Raw genomic sequence first — 27,984 nt, forward strand, 5'->3', positions numbered from 1 at the left:
TATTGATTTTAATACTACCTATTTACAAATTGATCTATCTACCTGGCGGAATAGACACTCGATTCTTTTAAAATATTCATAACTCGGTAAGATATAAATTCGTTCGGTTATTAACATTTGAAATAGAGTGAGAAATTTTTTTTTCCTCCCAATTTCTCCTCATTCTGGTGGGAATCGATCAAAAGAGACGAGAGATTAGCCACTAATCTCCCTCATTTGAAGGGTTGGTAACTGAATTTTTGGGGAGGTAATTACTCGATATTCCCTTTGTGTATCCCTTTATCTTGTTACGGAGACTGTTGGTACTTCATTATTATTACGGAAATTGGCAGTTGATATAAAGTTTGTTTTCACAGTGAAACTATGGGACAAGTGTCGTCCTCGGGAATCCCCTTGTATTCAACTTGATAGTGATGAGTCTCATCATTATCGGAAGCCTCTGATGAGTCGCTTGCAGGATTTTCAACCAGCTTAGCGTACCTACGAACAAATAAAATTGACTGTAAAAATTACGCTCATCTTTGCAAAATGAAATTACACTTTTCTACTTTTTTCAGTAGAAGATATCGAAGTACAGGCTGACGTGCAAAGATCGCGATATGGGCGCGTCATGTTTTAGTAATGTAAATGTTAATGTAATGGGTGTCTCTGTTTTTTATACCTGACGCTGTATCAGACTGGAGTCGTTCGTCTGAATGCTTCCAAGGGCCATTCACTATTCCTCACTGCTGGCCCGGGTGGAAATGGTGCGTCCAGATCGAACGTCACGAACTCCTCCGGGAGTCCTGGGCTGCATTCGTCTTGAATGACATCAGCTGTTGTACTTATCTGAAATTAAAACCAATAAAATTATCCCGTGTGAATGTGAAATTCGTGCTTATGGCGAATCTTGGTTATTTCCTCACCGTCTGGGTTGTCAGATCCCGAGGAAATTGTCCCGAATAATCATGGTAGTCGAGGCTGGGGGGCGGCGGGAGAAATTCGTCGAAATCCAATTGATCCACTGAGTCTCGGCTGAAGAAGTACCGTTTCTGGTGTCTCTCGCAGAGGAAACTTCCGTGCGCGTGGTGGGGGTGCAAGTTCGGGTGACGCACGTGATTGGCCACATGGTAGACATTCTGAATCAATAGAGAATTATGAACTTCATCAATAACATTCATGCTCTCAACGTTATGTTTAATGATTTTCATGATGGGGTCATTGGGGAAGTTTTACGTCCTCAATAACTTGGAATTGATCGGATGAATTTGAAAATATTTCCAATAAACGCAAAGTTTATTCACAATTTTTAAAGTGATCTCCGATTTGTCATGATCGCATTGTTTAACAAGAGAAATTTCTATGATCATGCGTTTGCTTTGAAAAAGTGTAACAAATGATGGAAAATATCTATTGATAAAAATTTCTGGAGATGATCGTTCAATAGAATAAGTTGTCCAGAGATATAGAGCCATGGAATTTTGGTATGAGGTATTTTCTTTTGCATACTTGTATTAAAAAATTGTATCCATTATCTGGACATTTTTTACAGTGGTAATGGCTTTACTGAAATTTGTTTTCTTCACGTCTATTTTAAAAAACGATAATTATAGGAGTGGACTCGAACAAAATATTGAAAACACTCATATCCATCAACATTTCTCTTACATCACAACTTTTCTGCTTAGCCTCTCGTCGGTTGAAATCCCTCTGGTGCCACGATATGTAAAGAAATATAGCGGATGTACCAGCGACTTCTGTTGTGATAAATCCGCTGACATACAATAGAAATGAGAAACCGTATCTGTAGGTGAACGGGGGACCCTGAAAAATAGAGGGTAGAAAATTTTTCATCACACGACGAGAGAAGCATCGAATGGAATAGAAGCGGAGCTCTGTATTGCCGTGGAAAATTGCTGGGGATAAAAAGAAATGGGGAATAGCGAGGAAAAAAAGCCTTCCATCAAATTTTATACGGGACGCATCCATAAAGCGGTATTTATTACTTTGATTCATGAGCCCTGGGACTATTACGAATAACCATCAACGATGTTATTAATTCTTTATGACTCAGGGATTGATCTTTTCGTTTTTATACTGCTTAAAAACAAAGTTGTTTCAGTTGAAAGAATAGGATTTCTATTACTCTGGATTTTATCGGTTTGAGAAATTGAATTCGGCAATTTACTAGAAAGGATTGTAATGCCATTTTAGAAAATGACAATTGAAATCTCGCACATCATCCTTTTGTAGTATGTTCAGTCATTTCTGAACTCATAAATCATAGTGTCGTTTCGTCTATTACAAAGTTGATGGGGACGATGAAAAAATGAAATTGAATGAGTAAAGGATGTTAATTAAAGTAGATTTTTTTATTTGAAACGATGAAATTTCTTGACATGACTAATAAAATGATGCAATTTTTTATGGGCATTTGTTATGGGCCTGATCTTATCGTTTGTACTGGATAAAAACAAAAGTGGTTGGAATTGATGGAATGGAATAATTTAAACGTACGAAATTCTCTAGTTTCTAGAAAAATGTTTGGAAAATTTAAATTTTGTTTTAGAAATTTCATATCATATTCGTTGAATACTGACCTGAAAGGAAGATTTGGGTCTGAGTTTGCTTCCAACTTCCGCCTTAAATACCGATATGTACATGATCATTCCAACGAGCATGAGAAGACCTGTTGACAAGTGCAAACATGAATCCTCCATTCAAATAATAATAACACTCGATCAATATTGAACGATAGAAGGGACACAGTATGTTGCACTGGTTTTCCACCCATTTCAATATTTGTTCATCCGTTTGGTTACATGTTTCACTCCAATCGCATTGTAACACTCGAATTCTCCGGCTTTGAAGCAGAAAAAAGCGCGGAACGTGGAATGGTGGAGATCGTTTTCAGACCCTGCGAGGGAATTTCTCGAGGACTGGAGGGCTTTTCGTTATCAAGTCAACGAGAGTAGTTTTCAATACTCTTACTTACCGCATATAGTAAAGACCACCCCGGCCACAAAAACGCAGAGACGATGTCGAGGACGAAATACATGAGCAGTGAAGTAGCAAACTTCAGCTATAACGAGAAGTACTGTTGCTGCGAAGAAGAAGATGGCGGACTTTGTTACGGCGTCTGAAATTTTTATGGTCCATTAGCCTTGTAGAACATTTTTAAATGGTCATTTGTTTACTTGGTCATTTTTTCATTGATTTTTCTACGAGTTTTCCATAATTGAACAGTCTATTGAAAATATGAGACGAATTTCCGATCTAATTAATCACATTCCATGACCTTTTTTTATAACCAAAAAAATTAAAAAATTACAACAATTTTGTGAACATATTTGAATCTATCGGGTGGATGGTACGTAATTGTAAAATAAAACGGAAAAATGCAGTCGATATTCCATCATTTTTGCGATTAATACGTCGCATATTTAAATGAGAATTTTTGCATGGAGAATTAAAAAATGTTTGATGATTAAAAAAATGTAAATTCCTCACATGGTATCGCCATAGTGGAATCACTAGGATCTGGGCTGTACTCCTCAGTGGGAAAATAGTCGATATTCGTACACTTGTACTGCATACGTGATGCTGAAAGGTGAAAAATGTATAATCTTTGCAGTCAAGTGTCTGAATAAAACCAGTTTATATCACTCCGTAAAATAGAACAAAAGGCATTTAGTATGTGCACACGCGGAGACGAATGAAAAATGAATCCACCGGGTGAACTAGTGGCTTGCAGGAAAATGCTGGGTCATGATCTGGAAAGATTTATGCCCTGGAGTCTTGTGAATTTCGATGGGGCCATTTTATAGGAGTTTTTTTTAACAAAAAAGTTTTGTTACGTACGGGACATGGAGTGATTATTTAATTCAGGGGGTACTCGAAACTTTATCGTGAACTCTACTTGATTATTCATTCTGCACGATGGGATATTCACTCTCTGGATGCAAACATTCATAATTAATAGAGTGAATATTTTTTTAATGACAGACGAATGTTTGATTTGCTTCATTATTCAGTATAAAAATGATTACGCACTGGAAAATATTGTAATTGACGATTCATTCAGTGGCCACAGTAACATAGGGGTTATTTAATATTTAATTACTGTTAATCAGAAAATATAGAACAACAAATTCATAAACTTCATTTTCTAACTTCATAAAGGAATCTGAAGCATAATATGAAGTTCAGTGGAGTACTTTACATAGATATACCTAATATCGTATCCTTATTAAATTCAGGGGGTACTTCAAACTGTTGCAAACTCTACTTAATTATTCTTCCAATCTCATTGAATAGTTACTTCATGCATCCTGAGACTGAAAAAAATATTTTTAATCAAAAAGTATCATTTGTAATGAATAATTGTTTATCACATTGACGCATTTCTGATACTGATGTGAATGGCCTAAATAAATGTCTTATTTGCTTAACGATTGGAACATCTCCGCAAAATATAGAGTAAAAACATCATAAACATCGCTCAGATAAAAAATTATTTGCTTGTGATGAAAAAAAAATAGCAGTACGTGAGGGCATAAAAATAGGCTGAAGCATAATATGAAGTTTACACAGATGTGCATGCTATGGAGTAATTACTAAATTCATGGGGTGCTCAAACTTTATCGTGAACTCTGCGTGATTATTCACCTATCAGAACGAACTGACGGAATACCTTTTTTTTTAATGGAATGTATGAATATTTTGAATATTTTACCTCGAAAAAATCCATTACTCAAATATACAACCGAACAAGTCCTGTGCACTCAAAAGGTATAATATTAACAACCTATTATACAATAAATTAAGGGTTGAGTTAATATGACTGAGAAGAGCCACATAAAAAAAATTAATGTTCTTGTAAATATGGGATTAACAGCAGGAAATGAGAGTATAAAAAAGTCTGAAGTAAATAAGGCTCATTGAAGGGCTTCGTACTAATAAACAAGCTCCATCATAAATTCCACGAAAACACAGAATATGTGTTTACCTTTCTTTATTTCATATTAACCGCGAGGATATGGTTTATATCGAGCCACTTGGGGTATATGTATTTACATTATCTGGAAAATGTATCTCCGTTGGGTTTTGGTATACAGTTGCACCCCGGAGGTACAAGTTACATACGCCCCAACAGTTTAGAGGGCTGTTCCGTGTGCGTCTGGGAATAATGCTTCAGCGTTTCCAGCATTTCCATGTGTAACCCTCTGTTGACCATACGTGATCTGAATATAGCATGGTTATACGTGAAAAAAGATGGGACGCATCGTGGTGGAGGTAAGAAGAATGCGGAGAGCTTAATGATGGTGAAGTAAGAGTAATGGGAAAGGAGGAGGGGATAAAGGGAACAACGTGGAGACAAAATATTGTGGATATTCGTTTGAAAGTTATTGGAAGCACTGGAGGGAGAGTATTTGACGATGTTGATGTACTTTAAACGAGGGAGATGTTCATTGTTTCGACTGGGTGAAATCAATTTAAAAATTATTTTATTGCATGGTATTGTTGATCTTTTTACCGACGATATTTATGGTTAATTTTTCGGCGGTTAATTGGAGTAAATGAAGATATAGAATCTCTAAGCTTGTAGGAAATTGTCGGAAAAACAGATAATAAAAATTCAAACGCATTTACCCGCAATTCCCTGATGTCTATTAATTTTGAGAGTAATTGAACTGAAATTTAATTAGTACTGATTGTTCGTTAACATTGTCAATTTTCAATTACAAAATTTCATAATTATATAACGACTTGTTTCGCTTGGAAATTCAATTAAAAATAATCAACGACACATTGTGGTCACACCAAAATCGTAAATGGCAGTGGGTTTATCGCTCTTCTAATTGTTGCTTTAGCATGGTGCAAATTGTTGAACAATTCAGGGGGTATGTAGAGTCCTGAAGGCACGATTCCAATTTTCAGGAAGCAGGATGAGGGTTGTTAGAGGGAAACGGTATACACTCATTTCCCTCGACCATTCGGAAACCAATGGAGCTCGTCTCGCTCCAGGAATCGAATATATCGGTATATACTGGGCATCCAGTATACAACGTTGTTCTGAGCCAGTGTAATATTATCAAATATGAATACTAATGATGTAACACTCTCTGTCAGGTGTATCAAGAAGGCCAGACTACAACCTCAACCCCGGGAAAATCAATCCATACTCCGAATAAATATCCCACAGCTGACCCAGGAGATTGACTCCCTTTGTTTTATCTTATTTTTTTTCGATTATAGATTGTCGGAGCGGAATTCGATTGCCTCTCCAACGCCCTCCATCTCGGGAGACGCTTGAAGAGGGGAATTTTTAATTCGAGATTTTTTCGATTTGCCCCGGGGGACGTACTTTCCTGAGTGAGCATCGTTTCATCCTCTCGTTCCACAGCCCCTCGACGACCTCATCCCACTTTAATTCTTTCTCTCCATCTCTCACTCGGAGGAGGAAGACAGGAGTGGTTTCCGGTGCGCCTGGTAACGAGTCATTTCCTCATCCCTAGGAGGACTTTTGCTTCTGAGCCACTTGGAGTTTTTATCCCCCTACCTCATGCAATTGGTTCGTTTTTTTTATGGATTTTTTTCCCTCCTACAACTAATGCCGTTAGCCCCTTTCCTTCGTCATCGAATGAGTCTATGAATAACCAATGCTTTGGTTTCTTCATCGCAATGGCTTGGCTGGATTTCTCACAAATTTTTAAAGTCTCGATAATGGTAATTGAACGTAATTTTAGGTGGATTTAGCCATTGGACAATCCGAATAGGGAATCGGAAAAATTCTGGGACATGTATCTATAATTTTCTTATGAATTTTAAATGCAATGGACTGATTATTCATGTTCCATTTGAAAACATAAATTAAATGAGAAATTTTTGGGCTATTTACAATTTTTTGCGTGTGTTTCTGTCATTCCCATTCCCCAAAAAGCCAGTCCAATATCGATTTTGTGTCAATGGTCCGCGAAATTTTATTTTTTTACGGTGCTCGTCAGCCGTTTTGTTTTCCAGATAATTTTCACAAATAATTCAGATGTACCTGTTGAGAGTATTTGCCTGAATACCGATAAAAAAATTATTTGTGCTTGAAATTACCCACCATACATCGAATAACTGTATATCAGTATATTGGTCCACACAAAATACGCGATTTGTCAAAGGGCACGTAAAATAAAATGGACCCATCGTTTATTTGCTTCGATAAAGGATGGGATTTATCAACCAGAGGTGATTTTTGCGTGCAGAACTAAAGGCATACGTTAACGAATAAATTTTACTACAGCAAAAAATTAAAAACGAAATTGCCAGATCAATGAATTATTTTTTATTGACAATTTTTTTCTCGTCATTGATCGCATGACAACGTTTTTTGGCATCAAAAAAATCATGATCAAACAATTGGCAAGCTTATAATTTCGTGCAGTGCGAGAAGAAAACTTTCGTCAACAAAATTTTATAAATGTCTCAAATATGAGAGGCAATGGGTTCACAACAAGGAAGCGACTACTCGAATCAAGTAAAGTAGTTTTAAAACTTTTGGGCTGCAGACAAGAAAACTTTTGCATAAATCGAACCAGCTAGAATTAATTTGACAAATCCTATTCTCGTTATAAATTAATTTACCCCGTCTCGGGATGGAGTAGAAAATTTCTCGATGAAAATATGCCCTTTCCCAATACTATTTCCTTTGTCAATCTTCTCGACATGAATAATTAAACTGAATGAAACATGTATTCCTCAAAAAAAAATTTTTGCACGGAGAAAAATGTTCAGTGAAAGGTATCAGAAAAGGAAAACTAACTCATAGAAAATTATGACTATAAATTAGTCCTAAAATTTGTGTCACTACACAAACAAAAAAGAAATTTGTGTCTGAAATTTATGATGATGCATCGGGCAAATACAGATCATTACGTTTGTCCGTGGAAAATGTACGATTTAGCAGTGGGAAAGTGGCGAATAAAATAAAATGGAAGGATCGTTTATCTACTTAGACAAAGGATGAAATTTTCCTCCCAATGGTGGGATAACTCACTGGTGGCAACGCAGACCCTCCAAAGGCCACTGTAAGTCACCTTACTGTCCGGCTCGGTGGTAATGTTGGCTGAGAAAGCTTTCGGCAGCTTTTCCTCGGTTAAGAGCCACTCACCCGTACCAATGGCAATCGAAACGATCACGAGTGATAAAAGGGCTGAGATTCCAGATGCAATGGCCAGACTGTTACCACTGCCACCACTGCTACCATACGGTACTCGGCTCCTTGTACCCTGGTATTCGCCGATTACGTGGTCTTCTTCGTTCTCGTAGCAGCAACTGCAGCAGTAGTAGCAAGACATCACGAACAACTGTTGTGCTTGCGTCGTTGCATTCCTGTAACAGTCGATGTAATTGATTCTTTAATGAGACTCAAATAATTGTTTCGCCGACAATGGGTAGAAATTAATGAATTGTTGGCGATTGTTCTCAGACGTTGAAGGAATCACCTTCGCAATTGGTTCGGTATATTTTTAAACATTTCCTCATTAATAAAATGAAAAATTGGGAATTTTTGTTGATTATACTCATTGAATCGCTTGGGAAATCATCGTTGCATATTCATTATCAATCACGTACATTTCTGGTAACTGACATATACCATAAATCAATTCATTTCCAATTAATGTTCTCGACAAATACTGAAATCTACTCAACCATCAATGGTCCAACATTGAACTAATGTTCGTGATATTTTTCAATCAAATACCAGCGATGAAAATGCAAATGCCAGTTGTCCGATCAATTTATAGAATTAATTGTCACGACAATGGTATTATCCCATTCGCCAAAACGGCTGGAAAATGTCAGCAAACAATGGGTACAAACTTGGATGCACGTCACGAGCTGATGTCTAATATATTCCCGGTGAATTCTCCACGTTGTTCCCAGTTGGTTTCACGTTGTCCAGGTGTGCCAGTAAATGCCTGGGATATATGTGCAGAAGAATGTGCACCTATTATCGTTATGTACCCGAATCGAGGAGCTCTCGAAATCTCGGGATTGTCCCTTCAGCCAGTTCAACGTTCCATTTTTAGTTCATGTTTGAAAATATTGGGAATGTATATCTGCATTCCACTCGGCTGTTTCTTGGGGGATTTTTTTCAAGTACTGGCTGTTGTGAATAATCGGAGATGGTGGGGTATTTCATTCGGTGAAACGGTTGTCATTGTCCTGAAAAATATTAGAGTCGAGGGAGAATGAGTGAAATTTCGAAGAAAATAAAAAAAAGTGTAGGTATTATTTTTTGTAAAAGACGTTGTTCATTTTTGCAAAAAAAAATGTCACAAAATTCATTTACTAATGTGATAATTTACCCCATGAAAAACTCCATCGTTGATAAGGAAGATAAGTTTCCAGATTAAATGAGAAATTTTGGCGCTCGCAACTCTCATTACTTTATGCGAATTCAAATTTTATTTTCTTTATTCTAAAAAGAGTATTTTTAATTAATACGCGACGAATTTTATTCTCCCTAAAATCCTTCTGCCCTATACTTCAATCGAAAATCTACAACATCTGTGCCCTTGATATTTCATTAGCATAGATCGTTAGATTCGCCTTTTCATGGCTCGTATTAAGACAGCCAAAAGGCCTCATTGAGGATTAAGTCTGTATGGGTGTTCTTTCAGCTTCCCATTTACTTGATTCAACCGCATTTTTCCCCCTCCGAGGCTTCGTATTCGCGGGATTATCGGGACTTGAGCTCTGACCGAGGTTATCGATCCTTCCGGTCTTAGCTGGTTACTCGGGTCACCAGGATTTACACCCTATATACACCTGGCCGATTAGAAAACTGGCAATCATGCGGGAGTAAAGGTGGAAGAAGAGCTTCAAAGTCAGACTGAAATGAGAGGGGAAAATTGAAGAGGGCTGAGGAGCTCTACCACGTAGCCTATCAATCACTCTGGTGATCGATGTCACGGGATAGCGCGTGACGGGAAGCCTCGGGAGCCAGTGCTTCCCAGACTTCAGTCTTTATCCTCTTTCGGGGAGTTGGGAGAAGAAATTCACCCTGACTCTTTGACGTACCACGCAATAAACTTAATGTATATGTACTCGCACATTTGCCTTCCAGGCATTACCGAGTGTCACAGTCACTTGGGCCGGAACACACGCGCAGGATTCTACTTGCGGTCGATGCCAAACTACTGTAATATGTAGCATAACTTTTGAAAGTCGTTTGTTGAATGAATATTTTTTTGTTTCGGTGGGTTTATTGTTTGGAATTAATTTCTTGGGTATATTCTTCGGAATTTATAGCGGTGAATTGTCTCTCGGAGGTCTCCAGTAAATTGGGAGCATTTTTAAATGCTGTGAACACAGGTTTTGTTGGCGTGTCGAAAATTCTAATTAATTGGACAGTGAGCACTACTTGGATGGAAATATTCAATAAAAGTTGCCAAAAAAAACCAGGAATTACGTTTTTATGCGGAATCGACGGGTTAAGTCGAATTCAATGAAATGTATGAGTCAGAACTGAGATTTTACGTTTCCATCAGTTAACCTTGATGTAGAGCTCTGTAAAAATGAGTCATCAGTTCTCTCCTTCCATCGAGATTGAGATAAGCCGTGGAGCAGGAATAGTCCACTCATCCGTGAAAATTTACGTATTCTTGAATGTAAAAACAACGCGGCTTCGGAACCACAATAATTCTAGATCTTTCAGTTTGACTAATTTCAAATCTGACTAGTTCCTCAAAAATTAAGTATCTTTTTCATCCTCTTATCAACTCATTTACGGATTACCCGAATAATTACGTAACTTAATTAAATATTTCTCTCCTTGTGCTGAACGGACGGGAGAGATGTTATTTAATTAATGAATCAAGGGGAGTAGCATCGATTTGTGCCGACGAGAGAACAAAATGGTTTCGAATGGTCATTTTGCACATCAGTTTTGTCTATCGTATTCACTGGTAATTTTATTATAGTAAAATCACAAAAACGGTATATAGCCCACTTTTTGTTATGACTCGTTATGGATTTTTGTCGAAAATTATTATGCATATGGAGCCATTTTCGTGATGAGCGAATAAATTTTTCGCAAACAGCTGAAAGGAAAGTCAGCGTAAATTATTCCACTGTTTCTCTACTGAATTGCGAAACAAGTATTTATTATTACCGAGAAAATTGTTCTGTTTAGAGTTCACTGGTGGAAATTCTCGTTTTAAGAATATTTCACCTCCAGTGCGTTTTGGAGATTCAGGCCATGTTTCAAGTAGACGTCACTGGAAACAATTTTCCTAACCACCATTGAAAGCTCCACTAATTACGAATCAGATTTGTAGTGGTACACGTAAGCTCGGCATATGCATGGTTAAACCTAAACATAGGTAACTCTAATTGCAATCAATTCCAGGTGCCTCGTTAACGTGACAACGAAATTAAGGGCTCCATTAAATTGCAGAAAGGCCTGCCTTTGTTGATGAGTGTCTACGGATTTCAATGGGTATTTGCGGATTGCACGTTTCTTCTGGAGATACTTTTTGGCATAAATAAAAAGCATTGGAACAATGAAAAAAAAATGTTTACTCATTGATTTGTCAATTCGCTGGAAAGACAACGCATTCACCTCGTGAGTTTCTGCAGTTCAGCAACTCGGAAGGTGATAAAACTATTGTATCCGTCCCTGACAACTAGCGAACAAAACGAAAGTATTAATTAAATATTTTATTCTTCATTCGGATTATTTTGTTGCCACATTTTTGACAATGACGGGATTAGTGTTGATTGCAAATGAATGCAGCAAATACTTTTTTCAACATTCAATGTATCAGATTAGCATTGAAATTTTACATGAATTTATATGGATTATTTTGAACATTTCACGAGGGGAAATTGAATGAATTAAATTCGCCATGCAAATGCGGAAATAGGATAGCAAAAAAAATCAAACTGAATTTTACCATTACATTCATTATTTCTGTGAAACATTCTCCCTCGGCGAATGAAAAAAAAAAAGATGGGGGAGATGGAAAAACCGCGTAACTCCGGTGTACACGATGGTATGGAGTAATAAACTTGGTGCACGGATAATCTTCAGTAAATCTCATGCGCAAATGGATGCTGTATCCTCCGGGGTATCCTCGGCTCGTCAGTTTCATTTTTTGCGGTTCCAATCGCTTATCCCGGGGTAGCGTATCAATTTCATAAAATTTTATGAAGCATATCATCATTAGATCGAGAGAATAATTATTATCGGAGCTTGTAACAGAAATATGATACGTTTTGAGATTTAAATTTCACGTGATAGCGGGATATTTGAGCTGCAAGTGAGAGAGAACATGCACGAGTTTGATTGACGGCCTCAATTTTTTTTCATTTAGCTGAGCGTTTTTTTTTGGCTTGACCTCAGACTTAAATTAGTAAAGTCTTTTGTCTATGGTATATCGAACAGTATTTTTTAAGATGAGGTAAACGCGGTGGAAATGTTAAGATGAGAAATTTTACTGCTTTTGTTAGTGTGAGAATATTTTAATGTTTAGAAAAAGGATAAAATCGATGTTTTCAATAAATTGTTACTTATCAGAATAATTCTCTACTAATGAAATAGGCTTTATCTAATTAAGGAGCACGAAATTTACAAAATTGTGGTGAACACAGCCCCCATTCCTCATTTAGAAGATACACAGAGGGAACCGAAGTTGGCTTGTATCAGAATTCCCTAACTACTCCACAATTCCAGAGTAACTCAGGTTAAACACACACTACAAATTTTTTTTATTCTTCCCTGTGTAACTAGACGTGTTGTAAATAGATCCTCGTGAGTTAAATGAATTTTCAGTATCACTCGCGTCACCCCAATTCCCCGAAATAAATTAACTTCCCGATGTTTTGTAAAATGGAGGGAGGATTGGGAGTAAAGACAGCGAGGGGGTGGGAGAATTAATGCTAACTTCAAAGGTTCCTCCGGGGATATTTCCTTTCATCCTCTTACAAGCTCACTTTTGAGTAAATTCCAACTCCAAATTCACTCGAGAATTCTTCCGGAGTCTGGGGTTCACGCGGCTCAGGTTGAATTTTTCATGGGAATCAATTAAATTCACCATTTCTAGTGCCTCAGCTACACTAATTTAGAAGAAATTAAGGGAAGATTTATGAGATGACCTGACACAGCACAGTTAAGGGTTTTTCTCAGAAATTTCGGTGCATTGTTGGGAATTTTTATTACACTATAATTCTTGAGGAATATCGGAGCATTTAATTACTAAAACATCAAAATTAGATGAACAAATCAATGAGAATGAAATATATTTGTCTAATTACTAATATTTTCTCTCCGTGTCGAGTTCAATGTTCACATAATGACGATTCCCGTAACAGCGAACAGCCCAGCGAATTCAATCGAGTTTTAAAGGTTTTTCGAGATTCATAGTTTATAGTTCACGATCATATCTCTCTCATTATAATTTTTTTACAATCCATTGGACGAAAAAAATCACTTTGAGCTTTTCCTGGTTCCAGCCAGCGCTCGTTATCAAACTCTTAACGACTTCCTGAGATACATTGGACCATCGGAGATTTTACGACACGATATGACATGTCTTCGAGGGTTGGAATAAGGAGGGAATCATTGGGGTCAAGGGGCTCGGATATCACGAGAGATTTACCTCTTGTGGACAAAGGGGTTGAAATAAAATAGTGAAAAGTTTACTGGTCCCGCCGTGTGCATGGAAAGAAAATAAACGATGCTCCGAGACGTGTGGGATTACGACTTCCTTCTTATGCCCCATGAATTGCAAAAGCGTCTACGTTTATATTCAAAGATTCTCGTCTCGTTGTCAGCTTTTCTTTTTTCACTTCCTTTTTCTTTTCTTCTTAGAGAGAAAAGGGAAAATGCCTTGCCACAGTTGTACAATTCGCATGACAACTGCATGCGGTATAGAAGCCATTCATTTCACCCCGCGGCGATTATGAATTAATAAATTCTTCTCGTTGCGCGCTATATTCCGCGTATTATCAGAATGATTTATCGGTTTGATTTTAGGATTAGTGCGTACTAATTTAATCCCTTCGATTTTTAATATATCCTAAGGGAATGGTTGGAATCAATCGTTGAAAGTTTTACCGTAAAAAACCGAATTTTATTGGTGATTAATTATCAGATTATTTGCAACTCCTGAAAAAATTGATATTTCCCTAGTTTCAATAATCTCTCATGGAATGCAATACGAATATTGCAAAAAAAATCGAATAATAGACTACGGTCTTCATATTGATGTTAAAAATAACGCACATCTACAATCACATATTATGCAATTCAAATATCGAAAATAATTATTCCAGACATACAAACGTAATGTGTTACCCGATGCAGAAGTAATGCGTGCAGTATTCCCCTACGAATTGAAAACGTGTCATAGCTCTTGCGTTAACCGAGTCATTGTGTTATGGTCAATTCTCCACTCCCCTCCCTCCCCCTCACCACCCCACACTAATCCATAAATACTTTATCGCCTGCTTTGTATTATCATCATCATATAAAATATAACAAAGGACCCAGGACGGCATACCCCACAATGGTTAATATCTCCCACGTTACATCAAAGGGTCAGGGTGCACATGCAAATTTGATGGTAAATTGATCAAAGCTACGACTATGAAACTATCTTATAAACCTTTACGTGTAGCACATGATCCTCCATCATCGTGTAATGCATAATGCTCTGCTACTCGGAGACGTGCTATATTTCATGTGTATCCTTTGCCACGAGGGATGACACTGATGCATCTGAACTGTTGGAAAAAAAACTAGTCCCCGAGATGAACGGAATTAATGGAATGAAACTGTTGTCGATTATGAAATAAAAAAAAACTTTGCTCGTGTTGAGGTAATTGATACTTCGCGAATGCGACAGGTTATCATCGTAGATTAGGATATTTCTGCACACGTTGGAGCGAAAGTAGAGTTAAAATACTTTGTAAGTGAGAATGGATTAGGTAATTGTTTATTAGTGGGGCGATGAATGGAAAATTTTATTATTTTATCAACAAGATTTCTGGATTGCATTTCGCTTCGGATGATGCATCGGACTGTCGATGCAAAAGGTCCCTCAGTGGATCGAACAAAGCTGTCTATATGACTGGCACACATGCAAATTTAGGGGTAAATTAATCAGAGCTGTGACTATAAAAATTACTCTCTAAAGTTCTATCAACCGCGTTATTTTTCATCGTAATGTAATGGATAATATCGTGGTACACGCGGAGGCATGCTTTCTACGATACTGTGTATACTTTGCCACGAGGGCTGACACTGATGCACCTCACCTGCTTAAAAAAAATTATTTCTCGACATGAAATGAATTGAGTAAAACTCTTACCGATTATGAAATGAGAAAAAAAAAGTCTCCATTCACCGCAAATTAATTTTCATTTCACAGATGCACTAGAGTCTAATCACAGAATTGAATGATTCTTGGCACGAAAAAAAAAAATAATAACAGGAGCAATATTTTGTAATTGATAATGAAGTGTTGCAGGGGATGAATGGAAAATTTTATTGTTTTATCCCGATGATTTCTCGATCTTATTTTCATCCGGGTGATGCATCAGATGTCTCTCGATTCAAAACTCTCCCCCCCAGTGGTTCGAGCAAGGCAGTGTGTACGACTGGCGGTCGACGCCCGGTCCCCACTAGGTTTTCCACCGCGTCACTACCACAGTAAAATCCACCACTACCACTATCACCCCAACTTACAAACACCAGGGGCAAGGGTGGGGGCGCACAGCTATTTCCAAAAGTCCTGTACCCCTTCCACTCTTTTAACACGGATGTGCTTGCATTGGGGCGCCACCTGCGCGCACCCTGCAACGCAGGGTACAACGGGCTATAAGGTTACAGGGTACTCTCCCTTCTGCCCCTTCATCATCCCCCTCTGCCGTATCATCCCGCAGTCTTGTCGTCTGCCGTATCCACTTGCGCGCAAGTCCAATGATTCTACGCGTCTTTCCACTCACTTGTAAATGTGCACAACGCAAACCCCGAGGGTTTCAACTTTTTTGTACGTCAGGGGGTGATACTTTCACACATTTGTCGTTTGTTTTTTTTTTTCTTCTTTGCCGGAAGTTTTTTCGTCGCAGTAATTATTGAAGGAGAGAGTTGAGGAAGCGGGGGATCATTAGAGAATGGAGAGTTGATAAAATGGTGGGGATTCCATTTTTTTTTTGGATGTTTGGAAATTTAAATTTGATTTTCGGACAATTGTAATATGCGCGCATGCCTGCAATTGACATCAATTTGGGGGGGTTGCAAAATTTTTTATTCGACAATATACGTTTCTGAATGGGTGATAAAAATAATTTAATTTTGATTATTCGGTAGTGAGGTAATGAAAGATAACTTTAACTGCTAAATGATTTGCTCGCGTTTACCTTCATAAATCATTCCCAAAAATACCAAGCTAAAGAATTTTATTCTTTTTTCATTAAGCATTAATTTGGTCATCAAATCTGATTGATGGAGTATTGATTTTTATCGATCAATTGGACATAAAAAGTAGTTTTAGTTTTCAAGAGTAATAACTTCAAAATTGTTCTGTGAATTATAGTTTTGCTGTTTTTTTTTAGTTTAAAAATGTTTAACACAGTTGGAAATGTATAAATTGAGGTCATATTTGCTTACATCTTAATAATAAAATGTGACAGATGATTGAAATAAAAGAATCGCTATTCGCAATCGACATTTGATTTTTCCGTAGTGAATCTATCTATAAGATACGCACGAAATCGATTTATGTACCGATAGTTGAACTCTTCCACAATCAATTAACGTCAGTCCTTCATGAAAAGAATAAAGCTCTTGAAAACAGAAGATAATTTGAACGATTCAATATAAGCAAACACTCTTTGCGGGATTAAGAAAGTTGAATCGAGTTTTAACTCAAGCTTTCGGGCAGAAAACCCGGCGAAAAGCGTTCAACTGGCAACTGTAAGCTGGGGGTTTCTTGTTTGGACAGTATTACAAGAATAACTGTACTATAATTTTTGAATGAAAGACAAACACCCTCGAAAGATTGTCATCAAATATTAATAGTTGCTGAAAGCATTTATGTAAATAAAACAAGATGATTTGACTCCATTTCTCGTGAAATCACGATTATCATATTTTCAACAACGGCCTACGGCGTGGAAAATGGAATTTCATCAAATTATTTATTTATCGATTAGAGACCCTTGACAAGGAATAACCTCAACAATACTAAAAATACAAGATCAGCATTAAAAAGTAACTACACGATACAATTAACAAATGTCATAACTTCATGAATTAACTTAAAAAAGCCCACAATGTTCTTTAATTTTCTGTTGATTGAAAATACCGAACACCAATCAATAAAATGATTATTTATCATTCCACCTCCAATTACTCATACCCATTAAGAATAAAAATTCAAAAGTTAACAAATATAAATGAAATAATGTCATGGAATCGTAATAAAAATGAATTTTTCATCCTCGGAAAACTTCTATCACCATCGGGTAATTCAAAAACATCGTCGTTAGTTATATTTGATTATCACCCGGTAGACATCACTAGTGTCCACGGTGACGTGTAATGTTCTATCTCCACTGCAATACCGACGTCTTCCGTCGGTCTGTCTCTCTCGTTCCCATCTTCAGAAGCCCCGACCAGCCGCATTAGTGCATCTCCCTCGCTCTCACTTCCCATTGTCTATTAACCGCATTGTCATTCTCTCTCTTTCTCATGGTCATACGGCGACCTTCTCCCCCTCTTGGTCGACCATAGCCTTTTCCCCGTGCCGCTCACAAACGGTTCGGATACTATGGGCACACCAAGAGTAGCCATACTGAATTTCACCACACTTCTTTAGCCAGTGTCGCAGTAACTCTCATACGGAATGGATCGTTTACGCTTGGCAAACACACATTCGGTGAGTTTTTATGTTTGGCTCGTGAATTTCGTTGCACTCGCCTGCATTTTGATGCATCTTGGGAGTTAAATGGGCATTGGATTCATTTTTGGAGCGAGTTGGGGCTCTTTTCAATTATTTTGGAGTGATACGTCTGCCATCTACAGTTTCGTATTGATTATACTATAGATTCTGACATTTTTAGTTATCAATTGCCAGAAATAATTAATTATGAAAATTCGAACGGATTGAACATTTTCCCCATTTGCTATTAGTGAGTGGTAAATTCAATTTTTTTAAGATTCAGAAACTCCAATGTTTTGTGGTAATTGGTTAATAATTAATTAATCATGGGTCCAGGAATTTTTTATTGTCATTAACGGATGTTATTGTAGATTAATGAGACACTTCATTTTGTTATTACAATTTTTTTTATTTATTGGGTAACTTCTTGATATTAGTAGTGTTTTTATTGTTGCAGAATTCCTTCGTTAGAACCATCTTCCTATTTTTGTTTCTATTTTTAGAAGGCTTGTTAACGGTTTAAAAAAAGGAAATTGCGTCGAAGCTTTGAGAAACTTTACTCATAAAACGCTTCCGAAAAATAATTATTTTTCTTATTCCAAAATCTTTTTAAATTGTCGACTATTTCTGTGGGAAAATTTCTATTTTTTACTCATGTTGCCAGCGATTTCGGTTTCACACAGTAAAACAAACTTAATTAACGATTAAATTGGGTTCATTCTAGCGTACATTAGTAAATCAATTGATAATGTTCATTTAACGACCAATTCAAAACTTCGAAAGAGATTTCTCTGAACTAAAAATGGTTGGAATTATAACATGATTTTTTAATCCGCATAAAATTCCCTGAAAATGCTCATGGCATCGCTTCCTTCAGAAAAAATATCATTCACAAAAGAAAATTAATTCCTGCCCTGTTATATTCGCCTGAATCTAGAATGAAAATCCTTAAAATATAAATACTCTCTTAATTGTGCGAAAATTTGTTCCATTTTTCCCTCTCTACTCTAGTTTGAGATAAACTGCCGCAATTAAATTCACTCATGGGGTTCTCCAAAATACGCCAGGCTCTCATTAATTTGTCAATTCAATTACATTGATGTATTAACCATCGCAATTCGGTGTTGGCCAGTTCATTCGATTGGATACTGCGTCACAGGCCATTGGCGAGTCATCTCGATTGATCGACATTAGCTTTGGAAACTTGTCACTATCGATTGACGTACATGAAACTCTCATCATTGATGGTTACCTCGTCAATGTGTTGCCCTCGGTTATGACGTCTCGCGTGACGTCTTCGGGTCTCTCCCAACCCCATTCCATCATCCGTTGAAAATAAAGCGCGATTTTCCCACGTAGACGAGTTCCATGTGCGTTAAGCTCCCCGGAATTTTATGCGCAATCGTTTTTCTCTCACTCCATTTTTTTATTGATAAGATTGGATGAATTTGCGCATAACATTCATTTTCAAATGTTATGATTCATTCTATACGATAGAATGCTTGACTGTCTCAGTCATTCTTCCCATGACACATTTTTATATATTCCCACTTCACTTTTTTATTCTGCGTTTTATCGCTTTTATGAACATTCCGAAATGTCAATATTTGCCGGTCAACACCGGGTGTTGTTGTACTACATCGGGATATTGCCAAAAATTATTACTCACGACGTTGAGTACTTCAAGCTGACGCTGTGATTTTTTAGTTGAAGCTCTTGAAAAATATTTATTGACGGAGAATATGAGTTACAGTCTGTCATTATCATAATTCCGAGCATATTTCTGCCCTGTCATGACATTCTCAACGTTTTGCAATCATGTTATTGTTTAAATAAACATTGAAAAGTATTGCTAGAAATTAATGTGAGCGATTGAGAGCATTTAACTACAAGAAAATAATAAAAAATGCAACTGCGATGACTCAGATAGTTCTCGAATGTTTTCAAATTTATCTCATGAAATGTCAATTCGTAAAAACTATTTCTTGAGCGACAATTTCTGATGGATTTTGTTTAAAGAAATCGCTACATGTGAACACTGCCTTTCGTCAATTAATCCTACTCACGGACCCGAGAGTTCTACGTCGAAGGTCGTGCAGTTTCATTACATTGGCAAAGTCTCGACAGCGTTTCCTTCTCAACTAAAAATCATCGTTTATTTTTCATTCTAGATAATGGAGAGAACTTTGTGGATTGGCCTGTGGGGCCTTCTGTTGTCCTGCAGCATTGTCAACGGTGTACCATACTCGAGTAAGTACATTATTTTCACCACAATGCTTCTTCACGAAGTGCCCAAATGGACCATATATGTACCTTAGTTTGCAGCACTCATATTCATTTGTGTTTGTGTAAATGGACTCGAGTTGATGGTAAGAATAAATTGGCAATCTCACCAACGCCAAGACTGTATTTATATCATTTTCCATGCGACACGTTTCGCGTGCCTCATGTTCGTAGATTCACTTTAAAAAATAAATCATGGTCGCTTTTTAGCTGGTATTATTCTCCACAGAGAACGGCAAATTATGTTTTTTTATGGATTAATAAGGATGGGTGCCGATTCAGGTGGGAATCACCTGTTGCGTACGTGATTGTCTTGCAATTAACGGAGAACAAAAGTTACGTAACCGATGAGCAGTGTGTTTTTCCAAATACAGCTAATGCTTTTCCATGAAAATGTATCTTTCAAAAAATTATAGAGGAAAATTATTTAGAAAAGAAAATTGTACGGAATAATTGTACATCGGGCATTGAAGTAATTTAAACAATACCAGTCATTGTGTCCTATCACGAAAAAGTCGCAATCCCTTTTCTTGCGATTCCCTCGGGAATTTTCGATCAAATACGCAAAAAATATCGCTTTTCGATTTTCTCGTCATTCAATGATCCACGAAATTTCACACTCGTGCGACTTTCGAAAAATTTCAGAATGAGGAGTCCACAATTATTTTTCATATCAAGTTCTGAATTGGTGGGAATTGAAAAAAAATCTGATTTTTAAAAAAGCAATAGCCTCCTACGTCCTATTGACCTTTATTTCATTCAATTCACTGAACAGAACATCAATGCCAACCGGTCATTTTAATGTCAGAATGCTCGATATAGACTGGAACAGAAACATCGGGTTTAATTATACCAATAATCGATAGACTGGGAGTCTCCCGTCGGGTGTTAAAATACAATTACTGTTGAGTCAATGCTGATAGAGTTACCGGAAGCAAAAACCCCGAACCGCCGTTGGCGTCACATTCCGCCGCTCTGACGAGCAATTTAAGAGGGGTTGAAAAAATAACTGAGGTCAGATGGATAAACGAACGACCGAATGCTGATATATTTATCATTGCGGAGGGGGAAAAATGAGCAAGAAGCGGGTGATATAAAAATGGTGTCAATGCATTTAACAGTTCAGTGGACATTCTGGGGGCGTAATAAGCCCCCTGTGTTCTTTTTTTAACTTTTAATATGCACTTTGGTGAGGGAAAAAAAGCTCGCAACATAGCTTAAAAGCACAGACGCTCAACGAAACAGTTAAATGCACATCTACATGAACGAAACTCTCTTTAACGTTTCATTGTGCATTTCCGAGGGAATGAGAGTTGGATATAAAAGTTCTTAATGACTCTTTTGTATTTCTTTGTTGGATAGGAGGGAATCATGTCATATTTTTCGTCCGATAAGAATGATTGCTGCGCCGTTGATGCCTCTATTTCAATTTAGGGGAAATGAAAACAAGAAAATCACCCAGTCAGAGCTTTAATTTTATTTTATTGAAGGATATTTCAATAGAGTATTGTTAAAGCTTCAATGGAATTCTATTTGGAATTTGGTGAACAATGAAATATATCTCGATTTCTATGACTTTATTTCATCGTTCCGGTTGTAATTGAAAATTTGGTCGAACGTATGAGTTATTGGAAGTTTCCGTTGTGTTGAAAATTCGCCATTTGTACAGCATACGCCAGAGCTTGCCAGGATATTGGTAGAAAGTTGGATGTAAAAGTTCTTAATGATTACACCGCTCTGGAGGGATTTTGCTACATGCGAGGGGAGTAAACACAAGCAAATAATGGAATTAGGGCTCGAATTTCCCTCCGATTTACCTATTCGGATTATTATCCACATTGCTCTGAGAGGATATTTGAAAATTGCTAAATACAACCACCATTTTCCTCACGTCATAGCAATGAGACACCTGACAAAACACAGGGGTTCCTCTAGATGTCAAAATATACCGAAAATTTTCTTTTTGTCCAGAATATGGCAGAACGTGCAAGGATATTGGCTGTATGAGCAATGAAGTTTGCGTAATGGCTGAGGATCCCTGCACATTCAGAAACGATAAGTGTGGGTACTATCCAACGTGCACAAAACGTAGCGATGCAGGTGAGTTGAGTCACACGAACCACTAATTAAATTCTATCATTATTCAGAATGAATCATATTATCCCACAATTTCAGAAGCCCAGAGCTGTGCGAGCAGAGTCTGCCCAAGCGGACAATACTGCAAGACTATTAATGGACATGCTACCTGTGTTAATACAAACTCCAATCTTGGTAAGTGATATTTATCCACAATTGCTGCAAATTTTTCAGTGTATGTGAGCTTGCCTCAACTATCCCTCTGTTATCGCACCGAGTTTTTCAAATCTAGTCATTCACATACGGTGAACAATTGCGATTGGAAAAGGGGTGGAGCAATGTACTGTTTGTTTTCAATGTCGCATGAGTGAAAAATCATGTTGACCATGATTGAGTAATGTTTGTTTGTTTAATAACGTTTGCATTCAATTTATGTGAATTTATTTTGCGGGGTTAAAATGTACGTTAAGGGTGGAGTTATTTTTGTTCACTTACCCAACTCTTGGAGTTTATTTACGTAAAAGCCTGAATGATCCCTCAGCCAATCCCCTTGGCTCTGGGTAATGCAGGGTCAGGGACTAGATGCTCCACCTTTTTCTACTCGGTATAATATGAGTATGTATTGACCCGGTATGTTGGCACTTTTTCCACGTAAAAGTTTTCACAACCACTATGTATAGATCACTGTCTCATTCACTTTTCTGGCGCTAGGCCTCTGTGCACTCACCACTTTTGCCTCTAGCATAAAAGAGATATTTACTTCATATCGGAATATATGGGATACGTACAGAACAGATGGTTACGGGCAGTTTTATTATTTGAAAAAGTAGGGATTTTTTTTTTTTTTCGAAGCTTTCTGGACTTGTATGGTGGTAGTCTGTCAATATGCATTGGCTTTATGTGTCTGGGAGTCGGGAATTACAATGGTGAATGGAAAATTTTACTGCGGGAGTGTGTTGAAATTTTTGAACCTGTTTCTTTCAATTTTTTAGTGCTTTAATTAGACCCTCAAGTTTATGTTTCAATGAGAAAAGTTCAACTGCAAAGCTTTCATCGCTCTACTCCCCTCATTATGGTTCAGGGCTTCTTTTTAATGACTTGTGAATCATGTTGAAGTTGTGTTTAATAATTTTACCGTCACGATAAAAACTAGTGTATTCAAATAAGGCGTTTGATAGAGAAGACACTTTCATAATATCTTGAAATATGAACCACAGATATGAAGACATTTGTTCTGTTTCAATTCAATAGACTTGATCATTATAGCCACTGTGAGATATTAATTCCCTTAAGAACGTCTTAAAACAGAGTATAAAAGTGTCTTAATCTCAGGCACTAGTTTTTTCTATTTTTGTGGTTGATGTTGGTGTGGACAATTGCATGTAATAACCACTAAAAAATAGCACAACGCATAAACGAATATCCGACGCACGACTTGATATATTAGTCCTTAACATCCTGATGACTGTACTCACCGATCAATGTCATCATTAAGTCCATGAGCAACGACATCCAGCTTTAAAGGATGCCGTTTAAACTGAAGAAAATTGGAAAACGGCCAGAATTTTTCCAGGATATGATTCCGCCGGTGTTTCATCAGTGAATGGACAGCGTACGAATACAGATCATAATTTTGGATCTTCAAGTGTGAATAATAATCCATATGCAAATGCTAATGCACCACCACCAGATCCGAGCCATGATACCAACTATCATCCAGTTAATTCAGCCACTAACAATGGATATCCCCAGTATCCGAGTAGTTCTGGTAATTCTGGTTATGGTGGATATCCGCGACCACCTTCGTCAGGGGTAAATTTGGGGTATCCACCGTATCCAACGCAGAATCGAATGCCTCAACCTGGTGGTTATCAGCCATCTAGTCACTATCCAGCCGGCCATTACCCGGGTTATTCCAGCAATCAGCAGCCTGGTTATCAATATCCTAACTATCCATCTGGACAAAATCCATACAGCACGAATTCAAAGAGATATCCAAGTGCAGCGGTATCACATTCACCCCATATTCTTTCGTTCTGTTTCATTGGTCTGTTAGTCATGATCAGGGAATATTTGTTATGAAGCGTTCCAAGGATTAATTGATCTCGAGTCGTTTTAATGAACACAAGTTTTACCGAAACAGAACATTTATTGTCATCTCGGGCGGGTGTCATATGACTTTGAATTTAAAATGTTGTAAGAATATTCAATTGCTCTCTCAAAAAATCACAATTTGAGCCTGTTGAGAACATTTTCTATTCTAGTAAAGTCTGCATGATAAAAATTCAAAGAGATATAGGTGTGCGGATACATTAAGTCTACCGTAAATTCTTTTCTTATTTTGACGGCTTATTAATTATGGCGAATTGCTACCTATTATTATAAGTGAGACACGTGAATATAATGAACCCAAGTTTGAGTGAGACAGAAGGACATTGCTATATCGAGTGGATGTCATATGACGGTGAATTCAAATTTTAAAAAATATTCAATTTCTCTTGAAAAACGGGCAATTTCATCGTGTGTAATGAATTGAGAATACGCTGGGCTGAGGGAGATTGCCATTGCAGGCGGACCAATCATCGATATTGCCATGTGAAACACGAGTTGCGCGTGTGAATCACCCCGTACATTTTCCAACTGTATTTACCTATTCAAATATTAAAACTCTGAATGAAGTTCTCCAACGAGATGCAGGGGTGAATGCAATAAATAGTTGCTTGATACCCTATTCACGGATTGAGTTTCAAATCAGTTTTGCATTTTGATAATGATCGAGGTGCAGTTGGTCCACGTTTATGTATCCATTTCCATGCAAACTGAGACATCCATTATTTAATTGAAGTTGTCTGCTCCGTCCCGATTTATCAATTTAAGAATTACTTAAAAATTTTCTGAACATGTATTTATTTTTGTACCTGTGTAGATAGAATTTGAACGTTTTTTATGATGAATAAAATACACATTGTTGATATATTATGAATTGACGGATGGGATTGGGTAACGTTAGAGAGAATTTTACCACGCGTTGTCACAACTACGCAGTTCTGTATTTATCCCAAAGTTGCTGACTGAGAATGACTTATGTCTGACCTTTGACGCATTGCAGTATCGTTTATCGCGTATGGTTATCTGCGGTCAAATTGTGGCACTGAAATTTTCTGATTAACATATTTCATGAGGAAAGACCTCGTTCGTAGTTATCAAAGTCAATGAAGGATGAAAATATTCTATCTATACGATTCAGTGTTTTTACGGTGCGGGATAGTTGAAGTCGAGCTCATTCATATCAGATATTTACAAAACAGATTTTGATTGACCCATCCTATAACCCGGCTACAAACGAATAGAAATGCGAGAAACATCCGGTTTTATATTGCTCAGTTTATTAAATATGAAGTTCAACTCGTGTGAAAGCAATGTAAGGGATGCTCCAATTAAAATCTGGGATGGTACTTTTTACTGCGTCACAGTAACAGCTAGAAGATAGAGAATGCACTTGTAAATTTGAAAATATTTAATATGCTGTTCAGCCCCCGCTGCCCGTCGACCAAACGGTCGTAGAGGACCAGTTGTGGTACCTAGACCAGTTGTACCCACACCACCACCCAGATCCTCATCGTTGGGTTTCGGTGGTCGTTATCCAAGTAATTTTGGTGATTCGATAGCCTCAAATGGAGGCCGTCGTGACTCTATTGCGTCTTATGGACGAGGTGATGGGACTTGGGGTGGGAGTGGTAGACGAGGACAAAGCCCATCTAGCAACAACAAGGGTGGAAACTACTACAATACTCATGTTTTGAGTGATACACAAGGCAACCGTGTCTGGACGTTCTCGGGTTGATAAAGGGTTGTAATGTTTTGGCGGAATGGGCAAACATGTTGATATATCCTCAATTAGTACTTACGAGAATAAGTTTTTAATGAAATATATTGAGACGAGACAATCAATTCTATTGGTAATCCTATGTACACAATTGTCTTACTGTACCAGTGCCATTAATGACGAAGTCAGATGTATATTATAGTGCCTTCGAGATATCGCGTACTGTACTTTATATTTTTTATCGAATTACTGTATCCCAATCGTTATATTGACGAAAATATATATTTAAAATTAATGGATTTCTTCTATCTCACTTGCATGACAGCTTTTACAACTAATTTTCTGGGATTAATATCTTCATGATCTTTAATTAACTCACTCTATGGTAGCCTCTACTCCACAACCACGATTGACCGAAATATCTCAAGAGAAACCCCAGAAATAACGACGCTGGGAAATTCATCCGGGATTTCATCACTCAGCACGTCATTACTTACTGATTAGCTGAAATCGGAAATGTTGGACTCGGCATGGCCTCGCATGGTAGCCAATGTTGATACAGTTAACAATGTTGAGAGTAGTTTTGGACATATTTGCAGAGGACGAAGGTGTGCACAAGGATATGCCACGGAGACAGAGTTCTGGGAGTTCGTCGGGATATCCTAGTTCAGGGGGAGATACGCCAGTTCCGTCTGCTCCGTTGGAGTCCTCTGCTGGGGGATATCCCTTAGGGTCTGAAAAATCTAGGTCCAGCGGGTATCCGGCAACAAGTAGTTCAGGTTATCCAGCAAGTTCGGGTTACCCATCGTCAGGCAGTTCAGGATATCCAGCGGGTTCGGGTTACCCCTCGTCAGGTAGTTCAGGATATCCCGCGGGCTCGGGTTACCCATCGTCAGGGAGGTCAGGGTATCCAGCAAGCTCGGGTTATCCGTCTTCAGGGAGCTCAGGGTATCCAGCAAGTTCAGGCTATCCATCAAGCTCTGGTTACCCATCGTCAGGTAGTTCAGGATATCCAGCGGGTTCGGGTTATCCGTCGTCAGGTAGTTCAGGATATCCAGCGGGTTCGGGTTACCCATCGTCAGGGAGGTCAGGGTATCCAGCAAGCTCGGGTTATCCGTCGTCAGGTAGTTCAGGATATCCCGCAGGTTCAGGATATTCTTCAGACACTGCACGCCGTACAAGTGCCACTAATGTAAATGCAGGGTATCCCAGTTCAGGACAGTACCCACAAGGGGGTTATGGGCAGGGGTATCCTCAGGGAGGGTATGGACAGGGATATCCTCAGGGTGGATATGGGCGGGGATATCCTCATGGTGGCTATGGGCAGGGATATCCTCAAGGTGGCTATGGGCAAACTTATCCTCGAGGGGGATATGGCTACCCGGGGGGTGTCCAGGGTCAGTATCCTCAGGGGGGAGGATATCCTCAGAATGGACAATACGGGGAGCAGAACAAACCTAGCATTGGCGATAGACTGAAGGATTTGGGGACGAACTTAGCTCGGCAAGTTCTCACACAAGTTATCAGAGACAAAATTACTGGCAAATCTTAGATGATTGGGACTATGAAAATAAAGAGTTGTAGATAATGAATACTAATATTCCCTGAACAAAAGAGAATTTAATTCCACTTGGATGATAATGATAAGTGAGTTATGTATAATAAAGAAATTTTTTTCTCGTCTTTTTCTGTTTTTTATTTGCTTGGTTCTGGAAGCTTCAACGTTACGTTCCCGGTGCGATTGGCGTTATCATTTGCGGTTGGAGAAAAGGTAGGTCTAACAATTACCGCATTTATCTTCCACAACTTCCTGTGTGCTTTGATAGCTTCAGGGTTATCATAAAATATTATCTATTTTTCTACTTTTTCCATATT

At 37.9% G+C, this 27,984-nt stretch overlaps 2 protein-coding genes across 5 annotated transcripts; one reads left to right on the forward strand and one right to left on the reverse strand.

Annotated features, from left to right (window-relative positions):
• Positions 1 to 24: 24 nt before the first annotated feature.
• Positions 25 to 15,894, reverse strand: Stg1 (stargazin-like protein). 3 transcript variants are annotated; one of them, XM_064138988.1, is made up of 11 exons: positions 15,351 to 15,894; positions 14,646 to 14,763; positions 8,854 to 9,198; positions 8,027 to 8,361; positions 3,490 to 3,582; positions 2,975 to 3,118; positions 2,580 to 2,668; positions 1,648 to 1,803; positions 906 to 1,118; positions 662 to 828; positions 25 to 480 (listed from the first exon to the last, which is right to left on the reverse strand). In XM_064138988.1, the coding sequence occupies exons 4-10, from the start codon at positions 8,325 to 8,327 to the stop codon at positions 673 to 675; spliced, it is 1,152 nt and encodes a 383-aa protein (XP_063995058.1). In that variant the 5' UTR covers positions 8,328 to 8,361; positions 8,854 to 9,198; positions 14,646 to 14,763; positions 15,351 to 15,894; the 3' UTR covers positions 25 to 480; positions 662 to 672. The 3 variants fall into 3 exon arrangements, with proteins under 3 accessions (XP_063995058.1, XP_063995057.1, XP_063995056.1); XM_064138987.1 differs by having other exon boundaries at positions 14,646 to 14,778; XM_064138986.1 differs by lacking the exon at positions 14,646 to 14,763.
• Positions 15,895 to 17,773: 1,879 nt separating this feature from the next.
• LOC135172700 (prisilkin-39) lies at positions 17,774 to 27,792 on the forward strand. Of its 2 annotated transcripts, none has more exons than XM_064138970.1 (5): positions 17,774 to 17,921; positions 20,096 to 20,174; positions 22,179 to 22,307; positions 22,383 to 22,478; positions 26,691 to 27,792. In XM_064138970.1, exons 1-5 carry the CDS (start codon positions 17,889 to 17,891, stop codon positions 27,659 to 27,661), a joined length of 1,308 nt encoding a protein of 435 aa, XP_063995040.1. In that variant the 5' UTR covers positions 17,774 to 17,888; the 3' UTR covers positions 27,662 to 27,792. The 2 variants fall into 2 exon arrangements, with proteins under 2 accessions (XP_063995040.1, XP_063995041.1); XM_064138971.1 differs by having other exon boundaries at positions 26,709 to 27,792.
• Positions 27,793 to 27,984: the final 192 nt, after the last annotated feature.

Source organism: Diachasmimorpha longicaudata, chromosome 2 (assembly GCF_034640455.1).
Source record: "Diachasmimorpha longicaudata isolate KC_UGA_2023 chromosome 2, iyDiaLong2, whole genome shotgun sequence".
Taxonomy (NCBI): domain Eukaryota; kingdom Metazoa; phylum Arthropoda; class Insecta; order Hymenoptera; family Braconidae; genus Diachasmimorpha; species Diachasmimorpha longicaudata.